General features: G+C 38.8%; 1 protein-coding gene across 1 annotated transcript in view; it reads left to right on the plus strand.

Moving 5' to 3' along the window:
- The window catches only part of LOC111873092 (transmembrane protein KIAA1109), a 169,575-nt gene that overhangs the window by 10,098 nt on the left and 144,745 nt on the right, over window positions 1-14,732 (plus strand). Inside the window, 7 exon segments of the mRNA XM_033754961.1 lie at window positions 1,563-1,661; window positions 4,018-4,125; window positions 5,203-5,491; window positions 6,279-6,532; window positions 8,129-8,286; window positions 9,282-9,468; window positions 12,425-12,547. Of these exon segments, the coding sequence (XP_033610852.1) occupies window positions 1,563-1,661; window positions 4,018-4,125; window positions 5,203-5,491; window positions 6,279-6,532; window positions 8,129-8,286; window positions 9,282-9,468; window positions 12,425-12,547 (1,218 nt within the window).

The raw sequence follows: 14,732 nt of genomic DNA on the forward strand, positions 1-14,732 counted from the left end.
CTGCACTGTCATCATCACCATTCATGGTCTCATTGTATACACCATTATCATCATCTGTGGATGTTTAATTATTTATGGGGTTTATTTCATTTATTCACCTTCCATAAATCCTGTTGAGAATACATTCTCATGCGGATGTGGAGATTGTCCTAGTTACAGTCACAACTAAGAATTACAGTTGTCATCCAATAGCATACACATTTGTAATACAATACTGATAAACGTATACAATATAATAAAATAAGTTAATTTTAGTAGTAAAAGTAATGGCAAACCTTATACAATTTGTACAGTTTTATACAAGTCTATTAATTAAAAATTCAACCGTTAAAACACAATGTCATAAATGAGTTTTATATAACATACATTAATAGTATAATAAATTGAAATAAAGACTCGTATACAGTGATATAAAGATTGTGTATATCTAAAATAAGTAACTAAAAACTAGAACACAGACTGACAATCTTGTCTTCTTTTAATTGTAAAGTAAGACAGTTACTCGCACCTTAAAAGGATTTATAACAGAAATATTCCTGTAATGAATAAAAAGAATGTAAATATAAATATTGTTTTAATTGTACCTCAAAACTCTTAATGTCACTCGATATATCCTTAATATGTTGTGGTAGATTATTATAGACCTTTGATCCTAAACAATAAACTCCCTTTTGGTATTTATTCAAATTTACAAGAGTTTGATGGAGATTATTTTGCTGTCTGGTATTTATTCTATGAATCTCTGGATTTACTATGAATTTGTTTCTGTGTTTTATCACAAAGAGTTGTTTGTTTCCAGAGCTACTTCATTTTATTTTGTCTTATGATCTCTAATTTTTTTATGCATATCAGAACTATGCCTAGTCTCTTTTATTCACCATTACCTAATCTCTCCACCCCATTCTTTATGTTAAGATGGGTTGTCTTAATTTCATTTTCACACCTAAATTATTTCTCTGTATACAATTTCAGGTATCCATTCACCTGACATGACTAATCTTGTGGGATATTTCACTTGAAGATCTTATTTCTATCCTCGCTTTTAATTCTGCATTCTTGTCCTTCTGCTGGGTCCTTATTTTTCTGTACACATTAGATATTTGACTTCCAGGCTGAAGAATATAAGGTCTTGCCACAGGTCAGAGGCTTTGTTGCAGTGTTAAGGAAACTGCTGAGGTTAGTTAACAATGCAATGATGTGAGGGGGTCATCATATTTTACAGCACTGGGAAGGAAATAATTGTGGCCTGTGCTAATGTTTATCCTGATATGTTAAGCATTGGGTGCTTCTCATAGTCATAGTTCTTTCATTGGTTTTAATGGTGTTTTCTTATCTGTTGATCAGAGCCCCAGTTAGACCTTCATATCCTTGGACAGGCAGAGTCTAGGAAGATTGATACACATAAAAGTGCATATTTTCTTACATTCATATACAAACATGCATGGATGCATGTGTGCACGCAGATTTCATTGTAGTGGTACTGAAACAGTGCTAATCAGTGTTGATAAGCTCTTAATTTTACTGTTCTTTTTGTACTATAGAAATATCTCTAAATTTTACAGTGTGGAAAGGGAACAGATTTCAGCTATGGACCATGGGCAGATCGACAGCGAGATCACCTTTTCAGGTTCTTCTTTCCCACTGACTTTCAACCATTAAAGGTAATATAGATAAAGGTAATTTATGTTAGTAGCATAGTTATACTCTGCATAGTAATCAAGTATATATGTCAATTGCCATACTTAATCCTTTCAAAGTGGATCCAAGATGTGAATCAAGGATCTCCTGAATATTTAGATCCTTGGCTCTCCAGCCCTCCAAGAACCTCAGCCTCCTATACGACAATGTAAAATGTGCTAACTGCTACAACATAACATTTGTTTCATTATAGTATGCAATCATGTTTCTTTTTTTGGGGGGGGGGGAGGAATTGAGTGCATGTTATGAGATGACATTATTCCTTTTCTCCTTCCAATGCATCAGAATGTAGTAAACTTGAAAGATACATGCCCCTTCAAACTTAGTAACTTATAGTGAAGAGTCATTTAAGATTTTGATGTCCAGAAAACTTGGCTGTTGGCGCTATGCACTAACATTTTAAATGGAATTGGCAAAAGGTTAATCTGTATGTTACTACTCTAGAGTTATAGTACAGATTTCAATGAATTATGAAATTGAGGTGGTCTGCACCAAAAGACAGCAGCAGAATTTAATTCTGGGCTATATCATAGCAGTAACAGACTACACACATACTTTTATCTGGAAAGTTGGACTGTATCAGAAAACTTCGTGACAGATCAAAACCACCATTGGTCACTAATGTGAAATGGGGACCCACAGGTTAAGACTGTGGCTTTAATATTCTACCATTAAAACTTATGTTAAAGAGTGAAAACCATCAGAAAGTCTGCAGACATGATGTGCTGAACTGAAGTCTATTGTCTTTGTCAGGAACCTGACTAGCAGTTTTATTGACAAAAGGGAAATTATGTATTTGCATGAGAAAAGATATTGTATGTGATTTCCCATGATGTACCTTTATAGTATGTCATTTATGGATGGCTTTGCACGGCAGTGGCCTAGGTTCATTCCCAGATCAGGTTATATGGGATTTGTGGTGGGCAAAGCAGCACTGGGACAGGTTTTCTCTTGGGATTTATAATACTATATGAGTTATTCAGTTTCCTCTGCCAGTTATCATTTTACCAACTGCTTAGTATTCAGTAATAATCCTGTCATTGATGCTGTATAGTCTTGATACTGAAAACGATAAATAGCAAACTTAATAAAAAATGTCAGCATATAATGTTGTTCCAAATCGATTAAGAATTTGTTATGTGGAAAGGAAAACTATTGTGGCTTATTGCGCCATGCAAAAACATTTGAGCCACAGAAACAGCCATTTCAAAATAATACACGCCAACACCAACAGAACAATGGGATTATGCAACCCATTTCTAGGCAGTGGCTCGGTAAACACACTTTTGCTTAGGCAGTGACATCACTTAATAATACAGCAACAGTGTTTTCTTTGTATCCATGCAGCTTACACATTCTCTGTGCTCTAAGGTTACTGGAACAAATCTGAATAGACACAGACTGGTGTCGTCTCTTCATGTATACACAGAGTTGTCTTCACAAATGAGGACCACAATGATCCAAAACTATTTGAAAGCATTGTGTACTGCTGCCTGATGTGATTTGTACTTTATGCAGAGCTCACATCATTTTTCCCAGTACACTGTATATCCAGTTGGTATGTAGAATAAAGTATATGTCTCATCATGATCTACCACTTGTGTCCATAGGCTTATGAGACATCAAGATCCCCACACTTTCTAGACAGTCAGCTCACAGATGACAGTAAGGTTGTCAGCCTTACACACCAGCCACCCTTAACCCCCCAGAAAGGTTCCTGGTACTCATTTCTGTTAGAGGCTGAGTTGACAGCAGGGCCATATTGTGGCTGGAATGCTTAGGTAAATTTAAAAATCCAATGGCCTCATTGGAAATCAAAGCCTCGACCTTCCGGCTTGTAGCATAGTGTCTCAACCAGCTACACACCACGTGCCCCACTTTGTAATGTTGATGTTACAAAATTCGGATTTTATTTTTAAAGATTTGTAACCAGTGTGAATACTTGATTCTTCACCTACTTTTTTGTGATATTGGAAATAATATATGCTGTTACCCCATACATCCCAGTGGATAGCCCTGCAATTTGTAGAAGGGGATGAAAAGGGAACCCATGTGTCTGGGGGGACACTGGGACATCGTGTCACTGGGGAACATAAATGCAGAGACCTGGTCATCCAGGTTGGGGGTTGAATTCAAGGTTGATGACCATGCTCTGTAAAAAAATTACTGTTGCAAAATTGAAAGTAGCGGTTTAATTATCAATGGATAGACAAGTCTGGCAGAATCTTCTAAGGAAGAATATGGCTAAAAAAGGTCTGTGTTGCCAGTTATTATTGTTGTTGTTGTTGTTGTTGTTGTTATGCTACCCTTTTCCCTCAGGTAACTAAAGCTCCACAACCAGGAGAGAAACGATCTGCTACTTCATTTGATATTCGTCTGAGTACTCTGAATGAGGCCACTGTAGACATTCTGTTTTCTAAAAATAAAGTAAGTATGTATTTCTGTTTAATTTTCTCATTAATATAGTTCTTTATGTAGTTATGTATGAGATTGGCTCTGACTGTTCTTTTTTACTTCCACATATGCATAGTATTGATGAAAGAGTTTCATGATGGTGAAAAAATTTGTTCTTGAGATTTTGTCAGATTTTCACATTTTCAGTCCTCCTGAATAGAAATAAGTGGTTATTGAAATGGTGTCTGTATGTTTGTATATCTGTATCCTTATGCCTGAATGGTTGGTTGGATTTGATTCATGTTTGGTATTTAAGAATTTATCCATCCTAGCTCAAAGCTGAGTGAATCTAAACATCCCATTTCCAAAAGTATGGACCCTTCAGATGGGCCTCTAAAGTTAAAATGGCAATTTGCTCAAAATTGGGTCTTACAGTTTTGATTAAGTTTTAGAAATTAGTGGATAGCATATGTCTAAATAAAACTGCATAAGTGGAATATTTAAGAAAATAATGGTGCATACACTAGAGGCCTGAACACAAAATGTGAATTCTCTCAAAACCAGTTTTACTGGTCAGACAGATTTTATTTTTGTTCAGTGTTGAGCAACCAGCAGTGGCCCATTGTGCAAAAGTGATTTTGTTTCCAGGGTAATGTAGTCAAGGTCAAGTGTATGTAAGAAAATACGTGCAGTGTCTTTGCATTGATCTTTCAAAATAGTTTCATATCCAACCATATATATCCTCTAAAGGAAGGATATGCATTACAGCTAGTATCTGTATATTTTATATATTCTTTCTTAAAGTTCTGCCCATATTAGAAGGCTAAATTGTTTGTATTATCTAATTTCTGTGCAAGGCTAGCCTATGTTTCTCAGTTCATTAATAATTAATATTTCTTGGCTCTTATGGAGTGATTGATTTTCTAGTCGTTTGATGATGTAGTTTTAGTCTGACTTTGTTATAGTTTGCACAAAATTAACATATTTTTCTTTCAGTATATTGAATCCATTTTTTATAAACAAATGAACTTCATTGTGGTCTAGTGACTCAACCATATCCATACAATTTTTGGAAAGTCATTGATCTACCATTAATTACTTACTTTTCAGGAAACAAATGCTGTCCATATCAATGTTGGACCTGGGTCGTACTTGGAGGTAACAATGCCATGGGTTGTTTGTCAAGATGGTTATGTGACCAAGATCACTGGCCAGTTACTGCATCTGGAAGCAACAACCAGTTTGCAGTATCGGTCACTAGTTGAAAGTGAAACACTGGAGTTCACTGTCAAATGTCACTATCCCATCAGATGGAATGATCATCAGGAGTGGGTTTTAAACCTCACAGGATGTAAAGCTACTGTAAATCTCATATATGCCCACAAATGGTTCTTCCAAGGTATGTATCTTCCGTATGTGATCAAGAAGTCATGAGTATTTTAAAACAGTGTAGCAGGTCTTAGTACTGACGTGTCTGGCCATGATATTATTTTTTGTTAATGCAACTGCAATAGGCCAAAACAGAACCCCTCAAATGTTCACCTTACATAATGCATAGACTGTTTGAAGTATGAGGTAAGATTCAGTCTTCTTCTTCTTCTCCTTCTCCTCCTCCTTCTCCTCGTCCTCCTCCTCCTCCTCCTCCTCAAGGCTCGACATCTTCTTCTTCTTCTTCTTCTGGCTCGACATATTCTTTTCTTGAACGCTTTGGCCTGCTCAATAGTTTCCTTCCAACTACTTCTGTCATGCGTGCCAGTTGTCCAGTTATAAATTCCTAAATCCTTTAGATCTTCCCATATGTCATCTTTCCATCTGATCTTAGGTCGGCTTTTCTTTCTTATAGTGTGTGGCTGCCAGTCATATATTCTTTCAACTTTTCGTCCAGCCTCCATCCTTGAGGTGTGTCCAAGCCAACTTATTCTTTGGGCTTTGTTGAAGTTAACTGTGTTCCTTCCTTTTATTAGATTAACTAGTTCATTATTTGTTTTAATTCCCCAGGAGCCATCATAATTTCTTGATGGCCCGAATATCTTTCTTAGAATTTTCCTTTCAAAGACTAAAAGTCTATGTTTAATGGCTTCTTTAAGTGTCCAGGTTTCACAGGCATAGGTTACTGTTGATTGATTTACCATAAGATTCAGTCATATTGCTTGCTAAAATCCTGATCTAGGTTACGTCTGTTTCAGATTTGGTGAATGACTGGGCAAGCAAGTCAAGGCCAGATCTCCTCTACTTTGTGCCCTATACATGGGTAATAACTGTTATAATGAAGGAATTTGAGCTTATTACTCTGTGCAATGAATATAATTGGATTGACTGCTCATCACAAAACCAAGAGAATTCCCACATTGCATTTTGTGGAGATTTGTTTGATCTCTCTTTTGATTTGCCATTTTGTGACTTCTTACCTTCAACAGTTCCACTGAGATTCTGGATACAGGTAATATCCATAATTTTAGATTTGAAAAGATCCTGAAACCCATTTGTATGTATATGTACGTGGGTAGGCTGAAAAGTAATGCACACATGCTTCTAGAGCGCGAACAAAAACAAATAGCAAGATCAGGCAAAAAGTACATTAAAGTACAATTCTTAAGTTTCAAAAGCATATATTTATTTTTCAACGTAGTCACCGTTAAGGCTAACACATTTCTCCCAACGTGTAACAAGTTTTTTCATTCCGTCACTGAAAAACTCCTCAGACTTTTCTCGAATCCAGGACTTGACAGCTGCCTTCACCTCATCATCCGAGGTGTAATGATTACCCTTGAGGTCTCTCTTGAGTAGAGGAAAAAAATAAAAATCGCAAGGCGCAAGATCGGGGGAATAAGGAGGGTGTGGAATCGGTTCAAACTTCAGGTTTCGCAGAGCCTCTTCAGTTGCGCATGAGGTGTGTGGACGAGCATTGTCATGTTGCAAGATTAGTGGCGCCAGGCTGCCTCTAACACAACAAACTTGACGCCGGAGGTGTTTTAGAGTCTTTATGTACTGAGAAGAATTTACCGTTGCCCCTCGTTCCAGAAAATTGGTCACATAAACTCGGTGAGCATCCCAAAACACAGTCAAAAGAAGTTTTTTGGTGGATGGTTGTGTTTTGAACTTTTTTGCCTGAGGAGAAGACGGATGTCAATATTCAGCGCTCTGTCTTTTCTCTTCCTGGTCGTAACGATGGACCCATGACTCGTCCCCCGTCACAATATTCAAAAGAAAGTCGTCTCCTTCGTCACGGTAGTGCTGCAAAAGTTGCTCGCAGCATTTCAATTGATGCTGTTTGTTCTCGTCTGTGAGACGGCGTGGTACCCATCGTGCACAGATTTTACGGTATCCCAATTGTTCAATAATGAAGCCAACACGTTCCTGGGATATTCCAATATGGTTTGCGATACGCTTTTGAGTGATTCGCCGGTCATTTTGAATCAAATNACAAATCGTCGACGAGTTTGCAATGATTATCGTCTGTGGCAGTGATCGGACGTCCGTTGCGTGTTTCATCAACAGTTATGGCTTTTCCAGGCTCGCAACCATGAAATTTTATTGCCCATCGATTTACAGTAGACCTATCAACAGCATCGTCACCATAAACCGCCTTTAAACGACGATGAATCTCAGTAGGAGTCACTTTTTCAGCAGTTAAACATTCTATAACAGCACGCTGTTTAACTCGCGTTGACATAGCACTAGAACATGTCTCCATACTTCCGCTTCTCGAAATACACTGGATGAACGCAAGGACCTCAAACCTGCGCATGCGTATTGAGGGGGAATGTTAGTTCCACATGCCACCTGGCACGCTTCTGAAGGTCATTTCATTCGTGCTCTACAAGCATGTGTGCACTACTTTTCAGCCTACCTACGTATATGTATGTATGTATGTATGTATGTATGTATGAGGGGTGAGCCTACAATCTGGCCCCTGCACCATGACCAACAATGATCTATTGCGCTTCCCCTTTAATTAACCCCTTATTAATCCTACACTTTGAATGAAACCCATTTACTCTGTGCTGTTAATGCATGTTTGACATTTGACTTTCAGGGGGAAAGTGTTGACTTAGTGCTATATTTGCCAGAAATTTGTACGAGTCGTAGTATACTATTGGCTCTTGATGAAAATGCTAAGCTACTTGGGCATGATGTTAATTTGCGTCAGAGAAATGATGGGTCCAGAAAATGGAGGAATGTCTGCCAAAGGAGGTAAGACTTTTATGTAATTAGTAATCATTTCAACTATATCTTTTGATTATTGTATTTTGAATCTTTAGATTTAAAGCACCAGCTTTAATATGAGTAAATAAGGCTGATGGAGTATTGTTGTATTTTGCAAACTGAAGAATTGGGGTGCAGTGCATGGTTTTTAATGGGAGGCTTTTGGTTCAAATTCCAGTTGGTAGCTTTTTGTACTTAACCTCATTCCTTTCCATTCGATGCTAGGATAATAATTTTAGTAATATACAAGAAGTTCTGAGAAGGCTTATGACATTTAGATTCATGTAGAATTTGTAGGAAATTCTTACAGAAATTATTTATGATTTATTGCAGGCCCTCCAGACACATGTAGTATAGCATTGTTAGTAGTCCAGTATTTCCTGTCAAACATGCATTTCATATTCGCTCAACTGCCAGTGCTCTTTGTCTTTAACTGTATGTGTAATCTGTGATGTGCATTACAATGTTTTACTCTTGTTTATTATAATAGTAAGTTAGCTATATGAATGTGTGAAGTCTGCTGGAATTTAATGTAATTCCATGTACTTTACTTTATCCAGCATGGAGACTATCATATGAAATGCTTCTCATTAGAAATACAGCAAGTTCCACACCTTTTGCCCACAAAGGAACTTAATTGACAATGACAGGATTACATACTTTGTAATTATATTTTACTCATTACTTTAGAGCAAATGTGGAAGAAATATATTGAAAGAATGAGCTTCAAAGTGTGCACCAAGAAAAGATGAAAGGTGACCCAAAAGAATAAGATGCATTTGAAGACTGAAAGATTTAAATATTGTTTTGTGATACATGTGTAGTGGGCCAGCTAGCCCTGATACTGGAGCAAATGTGACTGGTGATGATATAGGAGAAGGCACTTGTCAGTTTGATCTGTCCCTTATATGACTAGAATAGATGGTATTCCATGGTGATCTAGTAAATTCCTGATGATTACTTTCATTTAATTTACCTTTCAGCAATGGATGGGTTGATTGTTGGTCTGTACCAATTGTAGCTCTCTGCATTAACTATGTGTATCATCCTGTACCACCTTTGGGTCCTCCACCTCAAGCTGATATCACCACCCCAGAGAAAGAAGAGATCTTATTATCCCCCATGAGGATACCAAGGTGTAGAAAGTCTCCAGGCATTCATTGGAGTCAGGTTTGTAACTCGACTCTTGCATCTAAACTAAACCACAGAACAATCCCAGTTCTTACATAATGGTGAAATGAACAGTAATCAAATTCCATTGATTAAAAATAATAACACTCTTTATCACAATTGACAAAACTCTAAAAGTCTAGATCTGGTATTTTTTGTTATAATACTTACACATTTAAATATTTAATTCAGTAGTGTAGTAAAATCAAGAGGTTATAATGAGATGAGAGTATAGTCCAGAAGGGAGAAACACAAAATACATGTGGAATTTTGGTTGGAAAATTCTTGAAATGCAGCCACTTGAAAACTGAGTGGATAAGAGGTTCACATGTGGGGGAACTTCCAGTCACTGTGAGCACTCAGACCACTGCTGGAATCATTGTAGACTGGCCATTGTTGCTCAACTTCTTTAAAGAGTCTTGACCTTAGCTAGAGCCAGAACTCTCCAGCCTGAGGTCCATGTAAGATTCGTTGGTTCTTTCCAGAGTCAGAGCTCTTAAATTTTCCCACCCAAGTCTGGCATTGACACAGTGTTCACTTGGACTCTCACAGCAAGGTAGCCTAGGTGCCCCATCCTTTACCAATAGATGGTTGAGCCCTCATCACTTGTCTTGGCTGCCCTCAGTTTCCTTGAAGAGCATTCTTGTTCCTGGCAAGCTTGTAATTATGGTCAGATCATTTCTTCGTCTTGATGGTGAGGCTACTCACCCACATCAAGAGACCTCGTTCAGTCATAATTCATGATTCCCTCATCAGAGCCCCTGAGAGAAGATGGATGCTGCTTTTCAGCAGCAGAGGGCCCAGCAGCTTAATCCTTCAATGCAAGAGAAAAATCTCACAGTTTATGGAAAAAAGGGTTTTTAATACCACACGCTGTCATTTATCAACAGGTATAGAGAGTCCCACTGCTGGTCCCAGTTTGATCTGCATATGAGCTTCAGCCATAGCGTGAGTTTCTCTGAGAAAAGAATTCCTCTGCCTGAACTGCTTCTTCTCTAGTCTGCCAGTTCTTCTTGGTGATCAGGTTATTCTTCATCCTTATGAGACCTATTACATTTGTGCTCTCAGTAGACACCTCACCAGAGCCCCTGAGAGATTCTAATTTCCTCTCCATGGCAGCAGAAGATCCACCATCTGAGCCCTTCAAAGCACAGAGAGAAAGCACCAATGATGGGGAACCCTCCAGACACCTTTGTTGCATACGCCAGGGACAGGAGAGACCCCACCTCATTCCAGCCAGACCCATCATTGAGCACCAGCCTCAGCCTCAGCCTTCCAAATGGGGAACTTTCTTTCAGTCTCACATTTGATGGACCCTGCTCTAGAGCCCTGAGAGATTTGACCATTCTCCTTGGCAGCAGGAGACCAGGAACTGTGTCCTCAGATGCAGGGAATGGAGGGTCCCTGAATTGTAATTGTCTTACCACAAGGCATCCAGTTAATAAAGAGCTGATATCAAGGTGGCAGACCTCTTCATATCGATGTGAACTTTTAAGACATCTTCTCTTTGACTGCTGATAGCAGGCTATACCTAGCCATCCTTTGGCATTTACCAATGGGGGTGGCAGAGCACCACCATTGGTCCCAGCTGGACCTACAGTCCGCTTTCAGCTATGCCCTCAGTTTCTTTGAAAAGAGCATTCGTCTACCTTTCGCACTTCTTTAGCCCCTTACATTCCTCAATCTGCTTCTTCTGCTGGCCTTACCAGTTCTTTCTGATAGTTGGGTTTTCCACTCCAATCAAGAGACCTCCTTCAGCCTTCCCCTAGTGCAGACATGTCCAACGCGTCAATCGCGGGATGATTTTTGGTCGATCTCATAGGACTAGAAGGAAATTATACGTGAAAAGCATGTAAATTCATTTGTAATATAATATGATTATATTAAGATTTTAAAGGGAAAATACATATTAAAGTAGTCTGTACTTTCAATGTATGTTGCTTTTACAGCAAACATCTTATGTTGTGTTATTTTTACCAATATTTTTGCTTAAAACGAGGTACAGCGATATGAGCAGGTGGTGATACTAAAAAGTTGATCACAACCTGTTTGAAGTTCGACATGCCTGCCCTAGTGTACCCCTCCCCAGAACTTCTGAAAGGTTTTACATTTACCATTGCAGCAGAAGACCCAGCAATTGAACCCTCTGATGCAGAGAGACCCCTGCAGCAGTATAAGATGACACAGCTGAGCCCTCCAAAGCAGGGAGGGAATTCTTCTCTCAACATACTGGTTGTGGGATAACTCCAGCCAACCTCTTATTTACTGGCATGCTCAGCAGGGCACCCATCACTATCCCAACTGGATCCATAATCGAGCTCCAGCTGCGCCCTCAGTTTCCATGAGAAGAGCCTTTCTCTTCCTGTCCTTCAGTCAGCCATGACAACCTGTCTGTCCCCAGACAGACCAGTCTCTTGCTTACAGGTACCACCACTGGGAGGTAGTTGAGGTGACTTGGTCCCCAAATGAGAAGTTAATGCAAATATTAGAATGGATCAAGAGAAATAGGATAGTAACATAGAAGAGGGATTGAACCACCTCACTCGCCGCATTTTTATCAATGCTTGAGCATTTACATCAACAGAAGGCACAATTTACATAAAGACATAAATGTAGTTATATGTATCTTTTGGATCATTTGACAGATTTTGATAACATTTTATATACAGCTGTTTTTTTTAATATCATTATACCGTATGTGATGAGTTTTATTAACTTCAGTGTGTTTTGAAGCACACATATTTGGGCATATCTTACAGTGTATGACATTGAAGGCATTGTCAGATGTTCTATTGCCCTGATGTATATCTCAGTTCAATTTACAATACATTTCATAAACCTAGACAGCAGACAGACATCATATGTAAATAAGGCACACCTTTCGGATGTTACCCCAAGGGTGCATTTGCTTGTTCTTTATTTGGTATTATCTTTGAAACATACATATTTCTTACAGGATGGCTCACAGAAGTTTGATCCCACAACTCTTCCAGCAGATAAAGTTTCCCTGGAGCTTGAAATAGGACCATCTGTATTACTGGTGTATGGAGCTTGGTTGAGGAAATTTATGCACTTAAAGGTTTATATTTAATAACATAGAAGATTCTTGTATTTAGAAAAGTTCATTGAGGAGGATTTTTTTTATGTGTAAATGAAATTGTTGGTTGGTTGGTTTCCAATGGCTACATTTGGACCCATTTTGCTTCTTGCTTCCCAATAGAGCAACTAGAATTTATGATAGATTCCCAAGCACTCATACCACTGAGACAAGATAATTGGCTACCTTAGAAAGTATAACCAGGGTGTAACCATTGAAGGGAAGTGCAGTTGCTCTAAATTCTATTTTGTATAATTTTTGTTCATGTTTATATTATAAGGAAGTTGTGCGAATCATAGAAAATGGTGCACTCTGATTTGCTAATATTACATTTCATCTTTTATCATTACAGGAGAAATGTGAGAAATTGACTAATGCAAAAGTTATGTATTAACTTTTTGAAACTTATCAAATTGTCAAAAAAATATGTCTATGATACCACTTGTGCTGCCAGCTTTTCCTTTTTTGTTCTTAAACAGTTTTAAATAAAATCAAACAACATGTATATGTATTCATATAATTTAAATATACATAATTTACATGGCTCGTGCTACACTATGACTAGGTCTGTCATCTGGGATATAATGCCATGTAATCTGTTGAAAGATTACTATTGTTTTGGAAGAACATATCACCTCCATCTTCAGAGCTGAAGAGTAAGCCAAGCAAGAAAACAGCATGAAGCAGGCAGCAAGTAGAACAAGTGACTTTCAGAAATGTAGGATTGTATAGAAACAGAAGGGAATATGGAAACCAATCCATCAATTTTGATTGGTTCTTTCAGAGAACTGGAGAGGAGAAGGATAACTAGGTTCAGACCTTGAAAGGGTCAGCTGACACATGTGGGAGCTTGGGGGGAAAAGTCATAGGTGTGTGTGGTGAGAGAGAAGTCATGTGCATGGGTTGTAGGCATGTGGTTTGGGATAAGAAGAACAAAAACAACAGAGGGAGGCCAGGAAAGGAAAGAAAGGCTTAGACTTAATGGATGCCCAGATGGGGCATGGTTGGTGCCCTGATAGGGGCTGTTTGAACATACTGGCATGGCCCAGTGAATAACCTGACCAGAGAATCTGGTTGCAGGCTTCATATGATTGTTCAGGGAGGAGGTGAGAGTCTGTTCATGTTGTTAGGAGGACTCAATCTGTCACTCCTGGATGATATGATCCATATACCTATATCTGTTTGATGGAGAGGATGCTGGTGTTATGGAGCTGTATGTGGTATCCCAAGCTGATGTGCTCTACCATGGCTGCATTGTCAGAATTTTCTATCTAGATATGCCAGTGGTACTGCTTGAACCAGGTGTCGATTGAACAGCTTGTCTGTCCATTGTAGACCAGATACTGCATTCACAAGGGATACTGTACATTCCCATTGTCCTCATTCTCAGGCCTTCCCTGATTGGCTGGAGGATACTGGTTATTTTCCTCAGCAGGAGGCCAACTAGCTTGATGTTGTGTTGGCACAGCACCCTGCTAAGGTCAAACCAGCATGAGGGAAGAGAGCAAGTGAATCTGACTTGTCGTTGGTTGGTGAAATCCTCACAGAAGGTTTAAGAGCCCTGGAACTCTGGCAGTTGCTTTAGCAATTCTGCCTGAGTATGTCCTTCAGAAACTCCAGCTTATCATGAAGGTTGTCATGGCCACAGATCTTTGCCCTGTGCACCAATGTGGAAAGTATGTGATACTTGTTGGATGGATGGTTATGAGAACGAGCTGAGATAGGTTAGTATGGATAGGATATTGGTCCATAGAGCCAGCAGGTTTCCTGTAAATATCAGTGTGCGGGAATGTAAGTTATCCATCTCTTTCCATGTCTGTGGTGAACTGAATGGTCTGGTGGGTACTGTTTAGGTGGTTCAAGGAAGTCCCTCAGCTTGTTAGGACTGTGGGGTCAGTTTACAAAAGTGTCATCCATGTAGCAGAAACAGCAGAGGGGTTCTTGAGCTGCCCATTCAAGCACCACATCCTTGTAGACCATCAGTAAATTGGAAATAACAGGAGACAGTGGTGTACCCATAGTGATACCATCAGTCTGTTCACAGAAGTGGCCACCAAAACTGAAGTATGGTAGGTCATACTTTATTGACTTACTCTTCAAGCCTGAATGTGGTGATATGTTCATCTGAAATTTCAGTTGGCTTTCAATGGACTAGATAGTGTTATAT

This window comes from Cryptotermes secundus, unplaced genomic scaffold (genome assembly GCF_002891405.2).
Source record: "Cryptotermes secundus unplaced genomic scaffold, Csec_1.0 scaffold120, whole genome shotgun sequence".
NCBI classification, from domain to species: domain Eukaryota; kingdom Metazoa; phylum Arthropoda; class Insecta; order Blattodea; family Kalotermitidae; genus Cryptotermes; species Cryptotermes secundus.